The following is a 22,751-nucleotide window of genomic DNA, read 5'->3' on the forward strand; positions in this document are numbered from 1 at the left end:
ACACGCATGCACGCACGCACGCACGCACACACACACACACAATGTGGTCCGTCTCCCTACGCAAAGGTAAGCCACTATCGTTGCTGTTCTCGCCGCACACTTTACGACAACAAATGTGGCACACTTATTTGGAAAAGCCGATATTCTTCAGTGCACAATCCATCGCAGACCACCAACTCGTGGGTCGCGTTCGCAAGTAAAAAAGGCCAGCGTCGCCACATTTTCATCACGCATGCAGTTTACCACACGCCGATGTTCTCCGACACACATTAATACTAATCTGGCTGGCAGCAGAATTGTGGAGGTTCACGTAAAAATAAAAAGTTGTCGCAGTTTCACCTGAAAGGCGAAGCATCAATTGCGATAGCAAATTTGTAGAGAGCTATACGGAGTAATGATATTAGCTTTATCAGCTGTATAAACTTTGACATGCAGCAGCACCGGCAACACGCAGAACTGTTGTCGACGCCGTCGGCGTTTTGCCCGCGTTCGCTCAAAATGCGTGCGGCGTTGGTGACTGTTGCCGGAGCCTCTGATATAAATAGGCACTTGGTGCCGCAGCTAAACGTCGCCTCCTAAGTAGTAGTAGTAGTGATTTTATTGAAGAAGAAAGTGACGCTTATTTCTGCTGCCCAATAGGGAGCACGGCGCAGCGTCAGGGGAAGGAGAAAAAGGAGATAAAGATGTTGAAAGGAAGGGAAGAGAAGAAGAAGCAGCAAGAGTCTCGCCTCCTAAAGCCCCTATATAGGGGCTTTATCGCCTCCCTTCCCTCCCCTCCCCCCCTCCCCCACGGCCTCTCGCGCGTCGGAAGAAGGCGCGTTTGCTCTACATATATGCTGATTGTAAAGGAAGAAAGAGACGCCTACTTCTGCAGCCCTTAAGCCCAAACCGCATTCACGCGATTTTGTGCGCGACGGCGACGAGCGACGGCTTCGAGCGACGAAACGGGCCGTCGCGCGAACAGATCGCTTGGTCTTTTCGCTCAATCGCTCGGTTCTAGAAATCTAGAATTCGTCGCTCGTCGCCCGGAAGTGCTATGAGCGACTAGCCAATAGCGCGAAGCCGGAACTGGATATACATCAGTCAAGTACTACCGATTGTCGCATGGAACGAGCAAACGACTAGATTTTGATACGTGCAAGGATAATAACGTAGTGCAAGACCTTTAGAAATATTTATGCTGATCTTTTATGCTGAAACACATCAACTTAAGTTAATAGAGCAAGCGTCACGCCAGTTTAGGCGAGTATTTGCTGCCCACATACCGGCAACACCGGGGAGACGTCGCTCGAAGTCGTCGCTCGCATGCGGTGCGACTTGTAGGCGACGAGCGACCGCGACAGCCATCTCCATCGCGTCGCTTGTCGCTGTCGCGCGCAAGATCGCGTGAATGCGGTTTATACTTTAAGCGAGCACGGCGCAGAACGCGCGTTTGTTCTCCGCCGTGCGTTCACTCCCCGTGAAAGCGCGCGCCCCTCACGCCCTTTCACTCGTACATACAGCGTTCGGCGCGCGGCGACGATTTCATCTCCATTGACGTCATACGGAACCGCATGGCGAGGGCGACGCCGACGGCAGAAATCTGCTTTTGTGTGTCCATGTAATTGCTATCGCAATAAAAAGAAATAATAGAAATGAAAATACGCGTCCACGTGGCGCCCACCTGCACCAACTACTGCGCGACTGCACCACGCAGAAAGCCGGCGGCAGCTGTTTTTTGCCAACCAGGATCACCGCGCGTGCGCCGCCGACGTCACGCTGTGACGTCGCCGGTGTGGTGTGACGTACCGCAGGAGAGGTCTATTGAACGAGAACCTCTTATGTTCCGTATTTCTCCAGAAAATATTGTAAATAATGTAAAATAAACTTGTGTGCAACCGTCTCGGGGGGTCAGGCTCAGCCCCACGTCCTCTTACTCCGCCTGCTGAATGGATAACACAAATCTACGGACCCCCAGTCGCAACACTATGAAATTGGCAGTCGGTGGTTAATAAGGCAACTATAGAGAAGTGCCTGTACGTATAGTGCGGCCTTTGGCTTTGAGGTAAAATCTGCGCTTGCTATGCCGGGTACACGGGTGTGATAGCACGTCAAAGCTATTTCATTTGTTCATTTGCTTTTTAGTTTAATTCATTGCTCATCGGAAGTTTGTATGGCTTGGCTAAAACTTTTTATTACTTACATCTGACAATGACATGATGACAGCAAGCATTGCGTCCTCACTACCCCTCGAAAGGCACATCTATTCCACCGTCAGGTTATGCGTTCAAGTGCTATCGGCGTCAAGTAAATCTAGAAAAAACTGACCGTCACTCTAGCATACGCAAAGAGGGTGAAGGTGAAAGCCTGCACGCTGAAGAAACATTCATCAAATTACTTGGCATTCCCATCCGAATGCGTTGTCACTTAATACTTTTTTTCTTGCGACCAAAGGTTGTGCGCTCGAGTGCTTTAATTGACGCTACCTTAATTAACTATGCCTTTATTAACCTCGCCCTAATTAACGCCAAAGGTTACAAGTTCGACTCAAACATAAGCCCAAAGGTTTGACTCCCACAGAAGGTCGTGGGTTCGAGTGCTTGAAATTGCTCTGTCTTAATTAACACGATGACGACGGTTACCCGCGCACCATCAAAATTGTTGCATGAGCGTTGCTTGCTTGGCCCGCGCACCACCTGGGCCGGTATTTTGTAGCGATGCCTTTAAAGTAATAATGCCTTTTCGCGCTTATCGCGCTTTGTCAGTGGTCAGAGCTACGGTCCGCTCACGATATCAACGTTGATAACGCGAGCGGACCGTCGCTCTGACCACTGACAAAGCGCAATAAGCGCGAAAAGGCATTATTACTTTAAAGGCATCGCTACAAAATACCGACCCAGAATTGTTGCGCGAGCGTTGCGTGTTTACTCATACAAGACGATGACGACGGTGACCCGCACACCATCAGAATTGTTGTGTGAGCTTTTGCATATGCCAACAAACAATGACACCAAGGACATCATAGGGGAAATCACTTGTACTTACTAATTCAATTAATGAAAAGGATAAATTAACAGAAATTAAAGTGGATGAAAAAACAACTGTCCGCAAGTGGGGAACGAACCCACGTCTTCGCATTACGCGTGCGATGCTCTCGCCATTGAGCTACCGCGGAGCCGTTTTCCCATCCGCTTTCTGGGATGTTTATGTTTTATAACTAGAACTCGCCCTGGGAGTGTTAGCCAGCGCCACCACTCACAAACGTAGAGGCAGATGTAGAACATCCTTTCTGCCGCAGGCGTCACGAGCACGTGATCTTTTTGGGTGACGGCTCCGCGGTAGCTCAATGGTGACAGCATCGCACGCGTAATGCGAAGACGTGGGTTCGTTCCCCACTTGCGGACAGTTGTTTTTTCATCCACTTTAATTTCTGTTAATTTATCCTTTTCATTAATTGAATTAGTAAGTACAAGTGATTTCCCCTATGTTGTCCTTGGTGTCATTGTTTGTTGGCGTCTTATTCTATGATTAATAAAAATCGGGCCCCTCGGTTCCCTTTCTTCTCGTTTGCATAAGGTAAGACATGATGCCGGGGCGGTGTTACTACCACCCCAGCATTACTAATTACTACACCGAGTCGTCATCGTGCACAATTCGACGACGCGGTTGTCACTCATGGATGGTGAAGGTCGACTGAACGATGAGGCATATAAGGCTTTCGCCTTAATAACAGAGAGCGTGGCCGACGCATAACTGAAGGTATACAGTGCGCGCCATCCAGTCATCACCATTGACAAGCACGCACATCTGGCTTAACCACACTGCGCGGTGGTACTCCCCCTATGCTGCAATATTTTCGTTTCTGTTCTGGATCTCCTTTATTTGAAAGGCAGAAAAGAAAAATACGACAGAACTGATCTCACGACGACTGTTCATTGTATTGCGAATAGCAATCGAAGAATGTAGCGACATTCCTGAAGTCACGTTTATTTAACACGTGTAGTGGTGATTCTGAGACTTTCGTTGATTCGGCTATATGCCACATACTGCGATATCGTCCTACTCTGCTGCGGCACTAGTTTTTCATGGTCGCCAATGAGCATAGAGGCAGGACGATGACTGTATGACGCCTTCGCAATGACATTGGAATGACGAAGAAGGAATGACATCGATCGCACGACACAGATGCATAACGACGACAGCGTGAAGACGATGACACGATGACAATGACATTACGACGACGGTGTGAGGACAACCGGATTAAGAAGCTGGAATCACGACGATGGCACAACCAAAGACGGCATGATGGCGATGGCGTGACAACGGTGGCGTATTCACGACTGAATAACGACAGCATGATTAGGATTGAATGATAAAAAAATTACGTCGATGGACGGACGAATGTCGTATGGCGACGACGGCATGGCGACAATGAGATGACGATATGAAGGGTCAAACGACAGAATGACGACAATGGTACGAGGACGACGGCATGGCCAGAGTGGATGACGAAGCTGGAGTGACTATTATGGGCACAGCCACCACGGCATTATACGACGACGGTCTTACAATGGTGGCATGATACCGACTGCCTGACGATGACGACATGACAGCGGCGCTTTATCACGACTGAGTGACATCAGTTTGAGTACAGTGCCGAGACGAAGATTGACGTGGATGTACGACGAAGGCGGTATGACAACGACTGAATGACGACAATACGACGTTACGACTAATGATGACAACGAACGACGTTAGTGAAGTGATGACAATGAAAAAACGACAGCGTGACCACGACGGAGTGATGATGACGGCATGAGGAGAGTCAGATGACAAAGCTGGAATTACGACGATGCAAAGACCCTAACGGCATCACGACCTACACTGGCCCAAGCTATTAGACAACTTAGACCACTGGGTCGGAGTAGAAGCCTGTGACGACGGCAGCATGACGAGTCAGATCAGGAAGCTGGAATGACAACCATTGAATGAACACGACGGCATCACTTTGGCGGTGTGACAACGAATGCATGACGACTATATGGCGACGATGGCGTGACGAGAGTGGGATGACGAGTGCCGGATGAAAAAGCTAGAATGACGGCAATGCAACGACCACGACCGCGTCACGATCCGTAGCACATGCGTAGTGGCCCAAGCAGGTAGGCAACTTGGGCCACTGGTTGTGCGTAAGAGGCTATAAAGACAGATGGATAGATAGATAGATGGATAGATAGATAGATAGATAGATAGATAGATAGATAGATAGATAGAAACATAGATAGATAGATAGATAGATAGATAGATAGATAGATAGATAGATAGATAGATAGGCTCTAAACGGCTGAAGTAAGCAAAGAATGCTATTTGCATTAAGAATAAAAGAAAACAAGCTAAAATACCACTACACAGGGTGTTTCACTTAAGTTGGGCCAACGTTAAATATATGCAAATGCTATGCAGCTGGACAGAACCAAAATAATGTTGTTTGCTGTCGCTTGGAGTTACTCAGATTATTTTTTGCATTCCCCCTAATTAGATATTTAGCCATAATTAATTATTGAACTTCTCAATTATTATAATTAGATGAAAAGTATCAATGAGAAGATTGTAGAGCAACATGGGCAACACCTGATACAGCTTTCTGCTGCTCAATACCCGCTACATAAAAGTGCTTTTCCAAGCGTGAAAGATACCCGCGAATACACGCAATGTCCCTCGAGAGGCCAATCGTGCGGCAATATTGCGTGTATTAGCGGGCATCTTTCACGCCCAGTCTAGGGGTGCTATAACGTAAAATGATTCCAAAATGTTTTGATTCCAATTTCTGCAATCAGCCTCTAAGATTGGTCAAAACATTTTCAGGCCACTCCCAACTTCGCCTGTCCTTCACGCGACGTCACGAAAACCGCGATAGCTCCCCATCTGATATAACGTGTACACAGTAATTATGCATGATTCAACCGCACAAAAGAAAAATAATCATTCCTGATTCAACGCCTTTTCACCATTAGCCCTATGCTATTGGTCCAATGTTTTCTGGCTACGCCCACTTCGCCTGTCTGTCCCGCAACCTCAGAAAACCGCGAAAACTCACGACGTCAAAGTGACGTGTACGCGAAAAAATGCATTAATATGCCGAACAAAACTGAAAATTTTTTTTCTGAATACCCACAGACTGCCCCTTTCCGAAAGGAATAGGAGATGGCTGCCCGCCGATCGCTCAGGTCCTCCCTACTCGCACCTGCCGGTGAGCAAGTGCTTATTTGCGCGTGATAAACCTTTTTGCGGGGCAGTAAAACGTTATCGAGCCCTTTCGGCATGCATATTACATCGCTCTGCCAAATCTTCCTTGCTGAGGATCCGTTTTAGCCGCGTTCTTATCCTTCCGTTGCATGCCGCCGCGATTTTCGATCAGCCACCGCAAGCTAAGTAAGGCGAAGCGGACCAATCGGAGAAGTCAGCACCACCCTCTTCATGCGGTTATTTATTTTCACTGTGCTGGCTCGGCCCCATCGAAACCCTCTCCACTAGAGCATCCTCTTCGCCTCTTGCAGGCCAATTAGATAAGAAAAACTGGTGAGTGTGGACAATGTTATTGGTTTTGAAAGCGAACAAAGGTGACCTATTATAAACGAGGAGGGTGTTTGAATGGGTTGTTCAGATAACGCGGGTCACCGCCCGATGCTTGCTTCGGTGGTTACGTAAATTTGACGTCAGGAGTTTGGAATCAAAATAGCTTGGAATCATTTTACGTTATAACGCCCTAGCGCTCCGGAGAGACCGAGTCCGAGACTTGGAGCACTCTAATTGTTGATGAGACTCAAGGTGCTTCACAGGCTCCAATCAGACAAGATCCAGAGGCCATGGTTACGCAACGTCTGGAACTGGAGTTGAAAAAGGTTCGCCTGTAGCTTGAGTGTGGCGCTTTTCTCTACTGACAGTGGAGTTCGAGCAGTCGAGCAGGTCGCCTTCGTTGTCGGATGAAAGCGATCGCCGCTATGCCAGTAAGGATAGAATAGCGCAATGGGCTAAACTGCGAACCACGCGGCAACCAGCATACCGACTGCATGTCATGCTGACGTTCCGATGTGGTTTGATGAGATCGAAAAATTGTTTTCGTCTTTCCATGTACCGCAAAGCAGCCGTGTACATTTCATTATGGCTGCGCCGACTGAGCGCGTCCGTTATCTGTTGTGTAAGCTCAGTGAAGAGGAATGTTCTAAATACGAAACCGTAAGGAAGGCGGTTTTATATGAACTCAAGCTCACGCCTAATAATTACTTGGGGAGGTTTGAAAAGGCATCTAAGAGAAAGGATGAAACTTATGCTCAGTTGACGTCTCACGCTAGAACATATTTTGGCTATTACCTTCGATCTCGGAATGCAAACAGAAAAGAAACTGTGATGAAGCTTATGGTCGCTGACGGAATGAAAGGTAATCTGAGCTCAGAAGGCTTTGAATATGTTCTTTTGCGGGAAGGCGAAGATAGGATGAAGAGGTGGCGAAACGGCTGTAGACTTTCGAGCAAGCGAAAGGGTAAGGACGAGCAACTAAGTCGGCTGCACCAGACTCTGCTCCGCCGCCCGTGAATATGCCTAACACATAGAAGACCTATCTAAAGTGTCACGTGTGGCGTGAACAAGGTCACTTGGCTACGGACTGCCCTAAAGCCTCAAGTTAAGATTGGCAGGGGAAGTCATTGATTATACGAATACAGAGGGTACATCACGTTTCGGTGATGAAGAAACCACCGTCAGAGGCAGAAAGGATGCTGAGCGCTAGGGTAAAAGTCCTAAAGAAAAATGCTACTCAGGCTTGACCTTATCCCGATCGTGTGGGGCGATATAGAAATGGAAGCTCTGCTGGACACAGGTGGTGAGATAACGGTTGTCCGTGAAAGGTTATTGCCAGTTGTTTTGAGGGAGCCCTTGGAAGCAGTAAGGTTTGAGTCGGCATTCGGAAACACAATTCGAGCTAACGTAGCTGCGCTGCCCATAGGTGTAATTGTCCGGGGGCAATTATACCGTAAAAGATTGATTTATTGTTTGCAATTACAGACGAACTCGTAAAGGGAGTAGATCGTCTGCTATCGAGGGAGGATTGGGAACTATGGTGCTTTAGAGGAAAAGGATAAGTTTGCACGAGAACGAAATTCTTGTGTCGTCAATGCAGTGGGGTCCAATGGGCCGATGTAGTTGGCAACACTAAGCCCGGGTGTGACGCTAACTGCGAAGAAAAGCTAGAGGAAATCCCAAAATTGGAACATCGTTTAATGCAGGATGTCAATGAGGTGGGCCGTCAGCGAAATTAATTATTAATGCCAATGCCGAGGCATTGTCAGGCTCGTGGATCGTTCATGGGCGCCAACGCAGTTGAAAAAAAAAAAAAAACATGCTAGCTGGGACAGACATGCATGTTCCCCTTCTCCCAATCGGTTGTGTGTGAGAAACTGTCCAGCATTGGTAGACATTCTTTTTTTGTTCTATGTGTGTGGATATAGGACTGCGTGCTGACTGTTTATATACCTTGCATACCTCATTTTTCTACTGGTGCGCCGTGCAATGTTTAAGAAAGTGTTTTCCGCACATAGATGAGATTATTGTTTTGCTCGCTCGCCACCGTGAATTTATTTAGTTCTCACCCCTTTGCTGATTTGTATGAGAAATTTGTTTTTCTTATTCTTCAATAATAAAAAAATTAAATTAAATGATGGGTAATGCTCATTTCAGGCTCCGAATGCACCTAAGCTCGGGTGAATATGTTTATTTTCTTTAAGCGAACTCGCAGAGGGGCCTAGACTCTAGGATACAGCGGTCTTTCGCTATTGTAGTATAGCTAGCTGAGCACGTTTTGAGCCCAGTATACTCTTTAGAACGGACGTGTAAGGCCGCATGATTGTTTTGTATACACTCGCAGCGTCTCGAGGTGGTGCAGGAAGGGGCCCACTCCCCTACACGTCCGGGCGGCACCCGCTTGAGCTTTCTTTGTGGTTTTTGTGGGGTCAGAAGGCCCGCGTTGTGTCGGGAGACGAGTCGCGGTGCGCGCCATGGGGGTGCCGTGCGCAGAACGGATTCAGATAACGCGGTCTTGTAAGCATAGAGTTCGGATGCCGCCGGCTGTCATAATTTTTCCACGCAGTCAAACCTTCAGTGCGACTGCGGTATGCGGCGTTGTGGCACCGGCTCCCGAGTCCTTTGCTGGCTAGAGACGCCACCGATATTTGAGAAGACCGAGCAAGAATCGACCTTTTGCAAAATAGTGCGCGCCCTCTAGCGAGCAGCGGCCGAAACATATTTGGATGGAAAACAGTGCCTGGAGCTGCCGTGCTGCCTTGCGGAAGCCGTTGTTCGCTAGCGCCTTTTTTTTTTTCTTTTTCTGATCGCTTTCAAGTGGTGCTTCTTGTTGCACGCCTTTGCCGATGATCGAGGAAGATGCAATTCCGTTCTCCTTTTCGGAGATTATTTGGACAGGCGATTTTTCGCAGTGCAAAGTGACAATCGACGACGTTTGGCGATACCTGCATTCCAGCACGCACACCGTTCGCCAGGCGCATCGGGGCTGGGCCTTCAAGGAAGAAGGATACATTCGCAATGTATGCGCCATCAGATAAGGCATACCATACCATACCATACCATACCAATGCGATGATGAACTTGGAAACCAGTGATTCGCGCTTTGGGCTGGTTCGAGCGGCTTGCTCACCATCTATGAAGAGCGGCGTCTACGTTGTTTCGGCGTGGTTTGAACGAGTCACAGGAAGCATCGTCGGAGCTCACTGTGAATGCGTTGCCGGGTGAGCATGCATTTTTTGTATATACACGTGCTAGCAGCTTATAAATACCACCGCTGCCAGTTTCGTGTAAACAATGAGCGACAGGAGTCGCACACAAGTGCGTCTCGAGCAGCGGGACGGATTTATCGCGCCGGCGTGCGCGGTCGCTGCGCAAGCGACCCATACGCTAGCGTTATGTTTTGTGGCATGACCTCGTTGAAGTTTCTGAAAGTGCAGCATTGTCGGCCTAGCTATTTCGCCACACAGGCACTTGTCGCGGTCGATACCTATATCGTGTCCGGTAAGGATATAGCTTAGTGACCAACAAACTGTATCAGGATATTTTTGAGCTGTGCTGCAGCAATAATTTTCGATTACGATCAGGAACTGTTATCTGGACTGGGCACAGTCGCTGTCGATACAAGAGACGGATTCAGTGTGCAAACAGGAAAGTAATGTCTTTTGCTCTGCACAGTGTATGCGCACAGGGAGAGCTTGCTTTCGTCAGCTGCATGATCTGGTAATGCAGGAGGTCACTGGCCCTTCGTTCTAGTGTCGCGAGCTTCTCCGATGCCTAGGATTGTATGCATCCTTTCGCTTATATCTATTCTCTTCAAAACATGGCTTCCAGACTGAGCAAAACATGTCAGCACGTAGCAGGACTGCTGTTTGCTGTTGTGGAAGCAGGATCAGAGGGACCAGGCGAGCAAGCTTCATGCACAGACTTGCCATGCAAGTGGATTGTTTCAGGAGAAGGTGAAAATATAATGATAATCAAACGCATGTTTCATTTTGAATGAAAATTTATTACGTTCAATAGTATGTGTCCACACTGCATGCAGGTTAACATTTCAAATGTGCAGACACTCAAGATAGCTGCAAAGGCATATTGTATCGGAACAGTTGCAGCAGATACACTGGACCACAAATGTCCTTGTGATCAAAATACACTGCTATCCTTGCTTGAGTTTCCGTGCAATAAACGTGGTAGAAATTTGTGTTGCTATAATTTCACTATGGCTTAGCACACGAAAAACATATTGTCATGTATGAGGTGCTGCAGAAATGCGTGCGGTATAATGAAGTTCATGAAACTGGCCTACATGTATACAAATACATTCCACGGTTGGTCACCTTACTAGACAGCACGGTAACTGGTAATGGTGAGCCAAGCGTGCTGAAATTGCACCTACAGAAGCTCCTGCTGTAAACTAAGTTTATGTAAAGCTAATGCTTATTATGAAGTTCAGGGTTGCATCATTAACTGGGCACACATATTGTGACTGTGATATGGACAGAGTGAATAGCTGGCATATGCTTGGGCAACAATAATGCTACCTGCTCTGCCCCATTTCCTAAGGGGAGTCGGAATACAGTTCGTGAAGAAGGTTTAAGATAGCAGAAATGAAGATTTCATTTCCTACATCTTTACAGCCATTGTATAATGTCTATGTACATTGTTTATTCAAGGTCTTGAATGCACTGAATGTGGTAATATCCTGGATTGTGCACCCTTATGACAAATGCCTGTTGAAATAACTCCATTGACACCTTACAAGTCTTACTGTGCTTTGTTTCCATTACAGCAAAGAAGCCAGTCCCGAAGCTGCCACTGGAGGACATTTTTTTCCGAAAGCACGTAATCAATAAGCCTTCACGGTCCAAAGTGAACCGGAACTACAGCTCTTCAAAGCGGAAGACAACGCCGAGTGAAGATATACTCTCATTAAAAAAAAAAGACTTGCCAGTGCCTGCCCAACACTGCAGGCACTGCGTTACATAGCTCCGCCAGTTGAGGTGGTCCCAAAGGACATTGAAGAAAAAAGTGTAATTGGTCACAGTGTTAACCTCTGGAGCGACAGAGCTAATGGAGAAATAAGTAGCTACTTAAAATCACTCATAGCTCTCAGTGAGAAGGAGAGAGTGCAAGTTTGTGAGGAGACAGTTGGTCAGGCTGAAAACAAACACTGGTATCAAGCGCGCACTGGCCTAGTTAAAGCATCGGTATTTAAGCGAGCATGCAGATGTACAAAGCCTGAGGGGTTGTTGAAAAGCATTCTGTACCCATGTGCAAATGCACAACCTGAGGCGATTGCATATGGTAGAGCACATCAAAAAGTTGCTAAAGAAGTGCACAGACAATGATGTTACTGTCAAAGAAACTGGCCTGCATATACACAAAGCAGCCTCGCCATCAATAGTAAGCAAGGCCTGCTCAAAGTCAAGTGCCCCCTATCTAAAAGAGGGCTCACTGCTGATGAAGCATGTGCAGACAAACTTCTGCTTCAAGTTAGAAGGTGATGAAGTAGTCCTAAAGAAGGACCATGCTTACTATTATCAAGTACAGGGCCAGATGGCCGTTATTGGCACACATGGTGCGACTTTGTTATATGGACAGAGAGTGAGAAGCCATGCCAATCAGACAACATTCATGTGCAACGGATTTATTTTGATGACCACTTCTGGGCAACAACAATGCTACCCACACTGTTCCATTTTATAAGGAGAGCCCTTGTACCTGAGCTGCTGATAAAGCGTGTTAAGCGGCTTGGAAAACTCTACCTAAATAGTCAGTATGTGTCATTTAAGAAGCTTCAAGCAGGCTTTTATTTGTGTGAGCCTGGAAATGAGCTTGTTGTAAAGCTTCGGAAGCTTAAATAAAATGTAAGGCTGCTGCTGCATCACAACTGGGTATGTTCTTTTTAACGCGAACTACAAAAAAAGCAAGGTAACAACAGTCAGTACCGCTGGCCTTCAACACAATGCCCAACTCTAATTTCCACTCGCACTTCTGTTTCTAAACACCTGGAGCTCTTTCTAATAGTGCACTTTTGTTAAACAAAGTACGAAAAAAAATAAAGTGTTAAAGTACGGGAAGCCTTAAAAAGATTGATACGAGCAAACTTTTAATATATTGAATTCTAGACACAAAAGTAAACATGCATAATAACACGAGACAGCACCCAGGCCAAAGCACTTCAGGGAATGAAAGCTTCGAAAGCACATTTTACAGCATCAGTGAACAGTTTGGTTGCCCTACATTATGTGATACATTTGAGACTGGTTGCCATTCAGGGAGTAGCCCTATTCATAAAAGCCAATGAACAGGTTCATTCAACACATGATACTCATTTATTCAAGTCTAAAAGTGGTCTAAACCTAGAAAGTCTCCATTCCTAAAAATATACACAGCCTTATTCAACATTACACACTTATTTGTTAGGTCTTTGACTATCAGTCAAGGTCTTTTATGAGCACATTTCTGAAATTACTCAAATAACAACAGACTTGAAAAACCTGTTCTGCTATATCTATCATAGTAATAGGAAATGGCCTATCCAGTATGTGGAAGCTTTTAACTCTTGCTATCAATCGTTCCACATTAACACGTGCACAAGCAATGCGACGAGTTTCTTCAACACTTTGAGCTGGCATTTGTTGCTCATGAGGCTTACGAAATGGGGGACGATACACTGTGATGCCAGGAGGCAAATAAGGGAATGTGAAACCCTTGTCCACCATGATTGCATCTCCTGGTTCTAAATGCTCCAGCAGGGAGCTACATCGAATGATTGTTTTATCAGACACGGAGCCTCCCCAAAGACGAGATACATGAGCTAAGTAGCCATCGGGAGTACAGCCAATGAGAGCCTTATAGGTGTTGTAGTGTTTGTATGTCGAGAATGTTTGGCGCTGTGCACTCAGTGATGCTGGTCGTTGTATTCTAACTTCAGTAGCATCCAAGACAAGTCGTGTGTTCTTGAAGTTCTGAAAGGATTTGGGAAGGTGCTGCCTAATTGCTTCTGGTGATGGAATTTTCGTTAGTTTTCTTAGCTCTCTTTGCAGAAAATTTATCCAGGTTGCGAAAATACGGCTTACTTAACTCTCCGACAGCGTGAAGTTACGAGCTAATTCTCGTCCAGACATGCCAGTCCTCAGCCTCACCACCTCACCAGCACCATGAAAAACTCTGTAGCTAGCTCTGTTTCTTTAGGCCTGGCACGAGTTTCAGATTCATGTTTTGTTTCCCATCCCCAGTATAACATTCTGATTGCACCAGGTGTCAAATAGTCTAGCATGGTTTGAAATACCTCAAAGTTGGGAAAGCCTGTATAGAAGATGCACTCCTTTGGCGAATTTTTGATAAGGCTTAATGTCAGTAGCTGTGACTGTACTAAATCCAGCCTCCTTTCAAGCTGCGTGTTATTTTTCTCCAGCCTTGAAACCTCTTTCTGCAGGTGGCCAACTTTCGCTTCCGTCTTGAGCAGAGCCTCCTTGCTACTTCTGCAACCTTGTCATGGCTCGAGTGCAGCTCCTTGCTCTGAAAATATCAGCCGACGCGGCGCCTATAAAGCTGCCTCACCTACGCGCGGCGCTCTGTGGGCTTGGTGGCTGTGCCACGATGCAGTCATCTAACCCGTTCGCCTATGCTACGCAGGTCAGTAAGCCGTATTGTCTTTTCACAAAAAAATCAAGCGACTACTGTCTTCTGCAGCTACCAGGCCCACAGTGCTGCCTTTCCATTGCTATTGAGTGTGCTGATGTTGTACGTGCTTTGTTGTTACTGGCCGGCGATGTCGAGACAAACCCAGGTCCTGACGCGGTTCTCGATGAACTAAAAAAACTATCTGCTGGACAGTCACAACTACTCACCGAGGTTCAAGGTCTTAAAAATCAACTAAAAACTACGGAACAAGCTATATCTGCCCTCAGTAACAGATTATCCGACCTAGAAACTCACTATCAAGACATGGTTGCCCTACGCACCGATATAGATTCGATATGCGCTAATGCCACCCAAACAGCCAAAGACATCAGAGAAATAGAAGCCCGCCTGGATGACGCGGAAAATCGCTCGCGGCGCAACAATCTAATTTTTTATAATATCGCAGATAACAATAAATCGGAAACCTACGCCGAATCTGAAGAAACAGTCCTTCGCCTCTGCCGTGATCACCTAAATATAACCATTGACCCGAAAGAAATTGAACGGGCTCACCGTCTTGGACGCCATTCTGCTGGGCGTGTTCGCCCAATAATAGTTAAATTTACATTTTTTAAAACCAAGGAGTTTATCCTTTCCAATGGCCGTAAGTTGAAAGGGACTGATTACGGCATTGGGGAAGACTTTTCATGCCCTGTCCGAATCGCACGAAAGTACCTCATTACATTTGCCAAAACTAAAGCCACAAAATTTTCCTTGCGCTACAAGACATTGTCCATTGGCCCTAAGCGCTATGTATTCGACGAGCCATCGCAAACGATAAAAGAAATCGCATAGCATACGGCCCGTCGTCAAGTAACTACACTTCCTCGTAACAGCACTCGCGGTAAATTACCAGCTCTTTCTTTTTCTATTATCTTTACAAATATACGCAGTTTCCTCCCCAAGCGCGAGCACATTTGTAATCTTGTTTCATCATCGGCCAGCAACATACTTTTACTAACGGAAACATGGCTAACAGATGACATCACCGATACAGAAGTTTTAGCTGACCTACCTAACTTTAATATTTTCCGTAAAGACCGCAAGGGCTCCAGAGGAGGAGGTGTTCTAATTGCCACTAACCAGCAATTGCCCTGTTCAGTCATTAACATCCCATCAGAACTTGAAATACTATGGGTAATCTGCCGTTCTGCACCTCAAACCGTCATACTAGGCATCTGCTACAGACCCCCCCACAGCTATCCCAGTTTTGCTTGTAACCTAAATGATAGCCTAAATCAACTTAATGCTGCACATCCCAACGCGCGCATCCTTCTTTTTGGTGATTTTAATTTTCCGTCTATTGACTGGCAGAACTTAACACCAACAAACAATACAGAAATAACCAACTTCGTTGACGTGTGTTTAAATTTCAATCTGACGCAGTTAGTAACAAAACCCACACGCGTCGTACGTGAATCGTCAAACATCTTGGATCTCATACTAACTAATCACCCTGAAACTTTATCAACTCTTACTTATCTCCGCGAAATTAGCGACCACAAAGTTCTGCATGCTACTTTCGCCTTCATCCCGGAATCGCGCCAAACGTTCCATAAAACGATTCGCCTTTACGACAAAGGCAATTACAATGAAATCAATCACCAATTGCTGGCTTTTTTTCCAAACTTCGAAGGGTGTTTCCATGAACGATCAATTGAACATAACTGGCTTACTTTCAAACCAAAATTACAGAACTAACAACCAAATTTATTCCCACCATTACATTTCGTGCCAATCATAATAAACCATGGTTCTCAAAGTCATTGAAAACAATTGACAACAAAAAGAAGCGCCTTTTCCGTGCAGCAAAACGAAACCCGAGCGCATGCGCATGGAACAAATATTACGAGGCCGAGTCAACATATTTACAGTCCATTAGTAATGCCAAACGCGCATTCTTTCAAACTGACCTGCCGAAGATATTAACCAATAACCCGAGAAAGTTCTGGCAAGTTCTAAACCCCAATAAGGCGCCCATCATCACACTTACTAACACACTTGGTGAGGAGGTGAGCGACGTTGAATGTGCAAATATGTTTAACACTGCATTCTCATCCGTCTTCACAAACGAAACCGATATGCCACCATCTGTTCCAACTGGCCAGCCGAGATCACTTATGCCATCAGTCACATTTTCTGCGCATGGCATTAGCTGTATCATTGAACATATTAAGATGTCATCTTCTGCAGGTACTGATGAAATCACCAGCAAACTGTTAAAGAATACTCGACATGCCATCTCAGTGTATCTATCATTACTGTTCACGCAATCACTTTCCACAGGTAGCATACCCAGCGATTGGAAGGTCGGGAAGGTCGTTCCGGTCTTCAAATCAGGTAACAAAGAATCGCCCCTCAATTACCGCCCCATCTCTTTAACAAGTGTACCATGTAAAATCATGGAACATGTCATCTATTCTCATATAATGAATTTTCTTGACTCTACTAATTTCTTTCATCCTTCTCAACACGGATTCCGTAAGAACTTATCCTGTGAGACTCAATTAGCTATTTTCGTCCATGACTTACATGTAAACCTTGATTCTAACCTTCAAACTGACGCAGTCTTCTTGGATTTTGCGAAAGCTTTCGACAAGGTGCCTCACAAGCGGTTGATACTAAAACTGTCTTTGTTAAATTTACACCCTGACATATTGCAGTGGATAAAGGAATTTCTGGCTAACCGTACCCAATTTGTTCGCGTTAATAATCACACCTCTAGTTCTCTTCCAGTAACGTCAGGCGTACCGCAAGGGTCAGTCCTTGGTCCCCTCCTATTTTTAATATATATTAACGACCTACCAACGCATGTCTCTTGTAACGTCCGTATCTTCGCTGATGACTGTGTTATCTATCACACTGTTAATAACCCCTCTGATCAACTAGCTCTCCAAAGTGACCTAAACTGCGTCCAGAACTGGTGTAACCGATGGCTCATGGAACTAAACCCCAATAAATGCAAACTCGTGTCGTTCAACCGAAAACGTAATCCTCTCCTGTTCCCTTATACTATCTCGCATGTCACCATAGAATTAACACAGTCTTATAAGTACCTCGGCGTAACGTTGTCTAATGATCTAACCTGGAACGCGCATGTCACTAAAATCGTATCATCTGCTAACAAAAGCCTTGGATTCTTAAAACGTCACCTACGTCACGCGCCACCAGACCTAAAACTGCTTGCCTACAAGTCACTCGTACGCTCTAAGCTGGAATATGCATCTGCCATCTGGAGCCCTAACCAAAAATATCTTATAAAGTGCCTAGAATCAGTACAAAATCGTGCCACAAGATTCATTCATTCATGCTATTCATACAATACCAGTATATCATCGTTGAAAGCAGAGTCCGGCATATCAACCCTTGCTTGTCGGCGTCATATCGCTAGTTTGTACTTATTCCATAAGTTTTTTTACAGCTCACTTAATCATCCACCCTACATCAGTCCTCCGGCACGCATTTCACTTCGCATTGGTCATCCCCTCCAAGTCGCCCGGCCACGTGCGCACACTACCACTTTTGCCTCATCATTCTTCCCGCGCTCAGCCTCGGACTGGAACGGCCTTCCACACGACATCGCCGCAATCACCTGCCCATCCGCCTTTTTGAACTGTATAACTTCCATATTTAACCGCGAGCAAACATGTACTTAAACATCCTTTCCTTGTGTATTTATTTACTTTATACTTGTTGCCCACCCCTTATGTAATACCCCCAACCCTGGGGGCCTTTAAGGTAATAAAGTGAAAGTGAAAGTGAAATTAGTATTTTATTTAGATAATGCTGGCATCAAGTATTTAATCAGTACGAACTGAAACTGTTCAGTGGTATTAGCCAAAACTAACTATGCGGTGCCTCGTTTATGCAACAGTACCATGCATTGGCCTCCTGTGCAAGGCAAAGCTGTTGGTAATGTGGCATTGTAAGGCAAATATATATAATATAAAAACGAAGAAAGACAGACTACAAATCCTAAAGCACACATGGAATGACAGATGAACAGCACCTTTTCACGTTGAGTGAGGAGCTTCTATTGACACAGAGAGAGAAAGACGAGGAAAGGCTAAAGTTCAACGAGATCAACGTCCACTTTTGTACCTGCACAGGGGAGAAGGAATAAGAGATTAAAAGAAGAGAAGAAAAAGATCTTTCACTCGCTCGTTATTTTTCAGGCCGTTGGATTTGATGAGTAGCTTTGTGGGCTGATGATGTATTAAGTCAAGCATCCAGAATCTTTGTCTCTATAAAGGTTCGGCTGTCCAGTTGGCCGAGCACGTTCTGGAGAGGCTCATTTTGGGCATGGTGCTCGATGGCCTTCTCGCTGTTAGTTCTTATAAGACATTAATGTAATACCTTGACCTGTTTCGCCGTCTGCAGGTTCCAGCATCTCTGTGTCATCTCCAGGCCTTATGTCATGTGCTAGGATGTGTGGGGATGCACATGGTGTTCCTGAAGGTGAAGAAAACATTTTAAGCAAGTGCCAGAAAAGCAAAAAGTGAAACGTACTGTTCGAAAAGTGCGTTATTGCTAGTTGCTACCTGTCAAGTTGTAACTCCGCCTGTTTTAATGAGAGCTTTCGCACAGCGAGTCATGTTTAAATACACGAACTTTCTTTTTCTTACCATAATATTGGGGGCGCATTGTTAAAGTTGGTGATCGTCACCAGGCCGAAGAGTAAAACTGCCCGCACTTAATAAGAACATGCAGTCATATAACCTTGGCCAATCTGGAAGACGACGAAGTGGTTGTTCTGCACATCACTGTTTTGGTCTCTCTGGAATATTCTACATTCTCACCGGTTTCTGCTGGGAGACGCCGCTCCCTTTTTCGGCGATGGAAACGGAATCGGTCGAACACCGTCCAGACCTGCCAGCGTCTGCGGGAGCTACTCCAAGGAAGAGGAACTGCCTTCGGAGCGAAGCTGACAGCGATGACACGGAGCTGTACTCTCCATCGAGCGACACCACTTCGGACGATGAAGGCTTCAAGGTCTACACACGCCGGAAAGCTAAAAGACGAAATGTCAGCGGCTGCTCCGCGTCAAGTAAGTCGACTGTGATTCCTACGCCGAGAGCTCCGGAGCATACAATTATCTTCGTTCCCGAGGCGGCTACGGACAATCTCAACCGACTCAATAGACAGGCCATCTCTATTTATCTGGAGTCTCTCGCTCCAGGCGAGATAAAAGACGTCAGAATAAATAATCGCAAGAACGTCCTCGCTATCGATGTTACTAACCGAAGCGCCTTGGATCCGTTGATGAAGATTACGCAGCTAGATAACATCAAAGTGCGCTGCCACACTCCTCAGACCTTGGAAACCACTGCAGGAGTGGTTTACAACATCGACGTCTCAATCTGTGACAGTGATTTGCCTATTTTGATCAAAACAACGACAGAAAGCATTCCCATAATACAAGCTCATCGTATTGGCAAATCAACTTGCGTGAAGCTCATCTTCAAAGGGGATAGCCTACCAACGTATGTAAAGGTCGGCCATTTTCGTCATATTGTACGACCTTTCGTGCCCAAGCCCCTACAATGTCGCAATTGTCAGAGAATTGGACACGTGAGTGCTGTCTGTAAGAACCCAGGCATATGCTCACGTTGTTCCGAGTCACATAGCTCCGACACTTGTCGCACGACGGACTTCAAGTGCTCCAACTGCAAGGGTGCGCACGATGCGACTTCGAAATATTGCCCATTCCAGAAAAATGAACAGAAGATCTTGAGGCAGATGGTCAGAGACCATTCGACGCATAAAGAAGCCGCAACTAAAGTGCGACGCCGACGCCGACGTTCCCGGCACCGCAAGTCAAGAAAGCACTGTGATAGTTCTAAGGAAGTGCACAATCCGGAGAAGGCTGTTCGTCAACCGCTGACCTCGTGCGTTACCAACGCAGATGAGAGAAGAACGCCCGCCATCGATAACTCAAAGGAAGCATGGCCACCTTTACCGAAGCCATGCCAACTCGCAGAACCACGAGACACGAGTCGTCCAACAACTACGAATGGCCCGACAGTAGGCCCTGCAGCAGTCCGCGCAGAAGGCCAGGACTTGCAAGTGATCGCCATGCTGAAGTCACTCATGAATGTCATGCGTACGTTACTGACGACCCTAAACACCCCGAATGCTCGCAGCGCACTGCAGGTACTGGACGCGCTGAATCCAGTACTTGCAAGTCTTGAATAGCATTATGGCTCATTCACCGCTATCGTTCCGTAAAGATGTCAAGGAAGCATCCCTTTTTCAGTGGAATGCTCGAGGCCTCAGATCAAGAATTTCGGATTTTCGACCTTTCATTTTTGCGAACAAGTTTCCCATCATCGTCGTCTGCGAACCAAACCTTCAAACTACAATCCGGCTATCGGGCTATGAAGCTTTCTCATCAGCGTCGTGTAATGTCCTCAGCAAGGTCGTCGTTTATGTTCGGTGTGAACTCACTTACGTGCTACATTCAGTTGTGCCTCACGACGACGACCAATACGTGTGCTTAACTGTAAAAACAAGGAAACTTACATTTACTCTCGTCGCTGCATACATTTCTCCAACCAGTCGTTTTGACACGCAACGACTGGGTGCTTTGTTATCCGCGACACCTGGCCCTTGGATCCTTAGTGGAGATTTTAACGCACACCACCCGCTCTGGGGGAGTGTGAAGATGGACTCCAAGGGAAGAAAACTAGTCGCATTTGCCTCGGACCAAGAGCTTTGCTGTCTCAATGACGGCAGCCCGACATATTTACGGGGACTAACCTACAGCAGCTGTCTGGACTTGACTTTCGTCTCTCAGTGTCTTCGAAGCAGTATAAAGTGGTTCACAGACATAGAAACCCATGGAAGTGATCACGTTCCTACCTATTTGAAGATCAAGGGAGTGGCCAAGCCTCTATCTACTGCCCTCTATAGAACAGACTGGACGAAGTTCAGATCGCTAATGGAAGACGAATGTCAAGAAGGCCACCCATCATCTCTGGAGAATCAGATTAGAAATGCACTGCAAGAGGCTATGTTCACTTTTAGGCCCTCTCCAAAGTATAATGAATATGAAGGTGAATTGGAAAGGCTTCGAGCGATTCGCCGACGCGCGGAAAGAAGATACAGGCGCACAAAATGTATTCATGATCTGAGGGAGGCGAGGCGGATCCAGAAGAAAATCCAGCGCCGCATCGATACGCTACAATCTCAGAAATGGAAATCCTTTTGCGAGTCCTTGGATCCTCGAAAGCCTCTGTCCCACATATGGAGAACTCTGCGTGGCCTACAATCGTCTCCACAACAGCGCCACCCTTTTAAGTCTCTTGCCCTGCATCAAGGACGACGTGAGATCGACGTTGCTGAGGATTTCTGCGCAAGAATCGCTGGCTTGCCATCACGACCTGTACCATTAGCAAGTGATGTTGCGGCATCCAAGGACTCTCGCATGGATCTCTTGTTCTCTATGGAGGAGCTCGAAGCTGCGCTGGCGACTTGTAGGAAGTCATCATCGCCTGGGCCCGACGGTGTCACATACAAGGCACTTGGAAACCTTGGCCACAAAGCCCGCAGTGTACTCTTGGAGAGATACAACGAATCCTGGCGCGAAGGATTGATTCCTTGTGAGTGGAAAGTCAGCCGCCTAATACCTTTACTTAAGAGCTCTAAATCTCCATTAGACTTGGCATCGTACCGTCCCATCGCTCTTGCCAGTTGCGTTGGGAAACTAATGGAAAGGATGGTGTTGACGCGTCTTGAATGGTATTTGGAACACAATGAGGTATATCCCAATGCAATGGCGGGCTTCCGGCGCGGTCGGTCATCGGTCGATAACGTGCTTGATTTGGTAACATCTATTCAACACCAAAAGAGCATGAAACGTTTAACTGTGGCGATGTTTCTTGATGTGAAAGGCGCATATGATAATGTAGCGCACCAAGCAATCCTCGATGCTTTGATCGATGTGGGCATTGGTGGCCGTGCACTGCGCTGGATTCACAGCTATTTGGAGGATAGATCCTTCTTCGTACTTACAGAAGATGGAATGACATCCCACCATGTCACCAACAAAGGTGTGCCACAAGGCGGAGTGTTAAGCCCCACGCTCTTCAACGTAGCACTGCTAGGCCTTGTTGGATCATTGCCAAGGACGGTTCATATATCCATCTATGCAGATGATATCTGCATCTGGGCAGCCGGCGTAACTCGTCCGCAGATACGAGCGAGACTGCAGAAGGCGGTCACCCAAACGTCGTCCTATCTGCGTATGAAAGGCCTTGAATTATCCTCCGAAAAGTGCCGATTAGTCGCATTTACGCGCAAAACAATGACTCCATATGTTATACGCATAAATGGACAAGGAATTGCTTACGAAACAAAACACCGTTTCCTTGGAGTCATCATCGATCGTGATTTGTCTTGGACGCCACATATTTCATATATGAAAAAGAGGTTGACTGCAATAGCACATGTATTCAAATTTGTCGGCGGAAAGTCTTGGGGTGCGTCTGTGCAATCGATGCTACAGCTGT

The 22,751-nt window shown here is 46.4% G+C and overlaps 1 protein-coding gene and 1 pseudogene across 1 annotated transcript; one reads left to right on the forward strand and one right to left on the reverse strand.

Moving 5' to 3' along the window:
• Positions 1-10,540: 10,540 nt before the first annotated feature.
• LOC125946186 (uncharacterized) lies at positions 10,541-13,697 on the reverse strand (annotated as a pseudogene).
• Positions 13,698-14,052: 355 nt separating this feature from the next.
• LOC125946151 (uncharacterized) lies at positions 14,053-15,036 on the forward strand. Its single transcript, XM_049668647.1, has one exon. The coding sequence runs from the start codon at positions 14,053-14,055 to the stop codon at positions 15,034-15,036; it is 984 nt and encodes a 327-aa protein (XP_049524604.1).
• The last annotated feature ends 7,715 nt before the right edge of the window (positions 15,037-22,751 follow it).

This window comes from Dermacentor silvarum, chromosome 6, assembly GCF_013339745.2.
Source record: "Dermacentor silvarum isolate Dsil-2018 chromosome 6, BIME_Dsil_1.4, whole genome shotgun sequence".
Classification (NCBI taxonomy): Eukaryota; Metazoa; Arthropoda; class Arachnida; order Ixodida; family Ixodidae; genus Dermacentor; species Dermacentor silvarum.

Excerpts from the sequence above, each read along its gene's own strand:
- LOC125946151 (XM_049668647.1), top strand. The coding sequence starts at position 14,053 with ATGGCTCGAGTGCAGCTCCTTGCTCTGAAAATATCAGCCGACGCGGCG.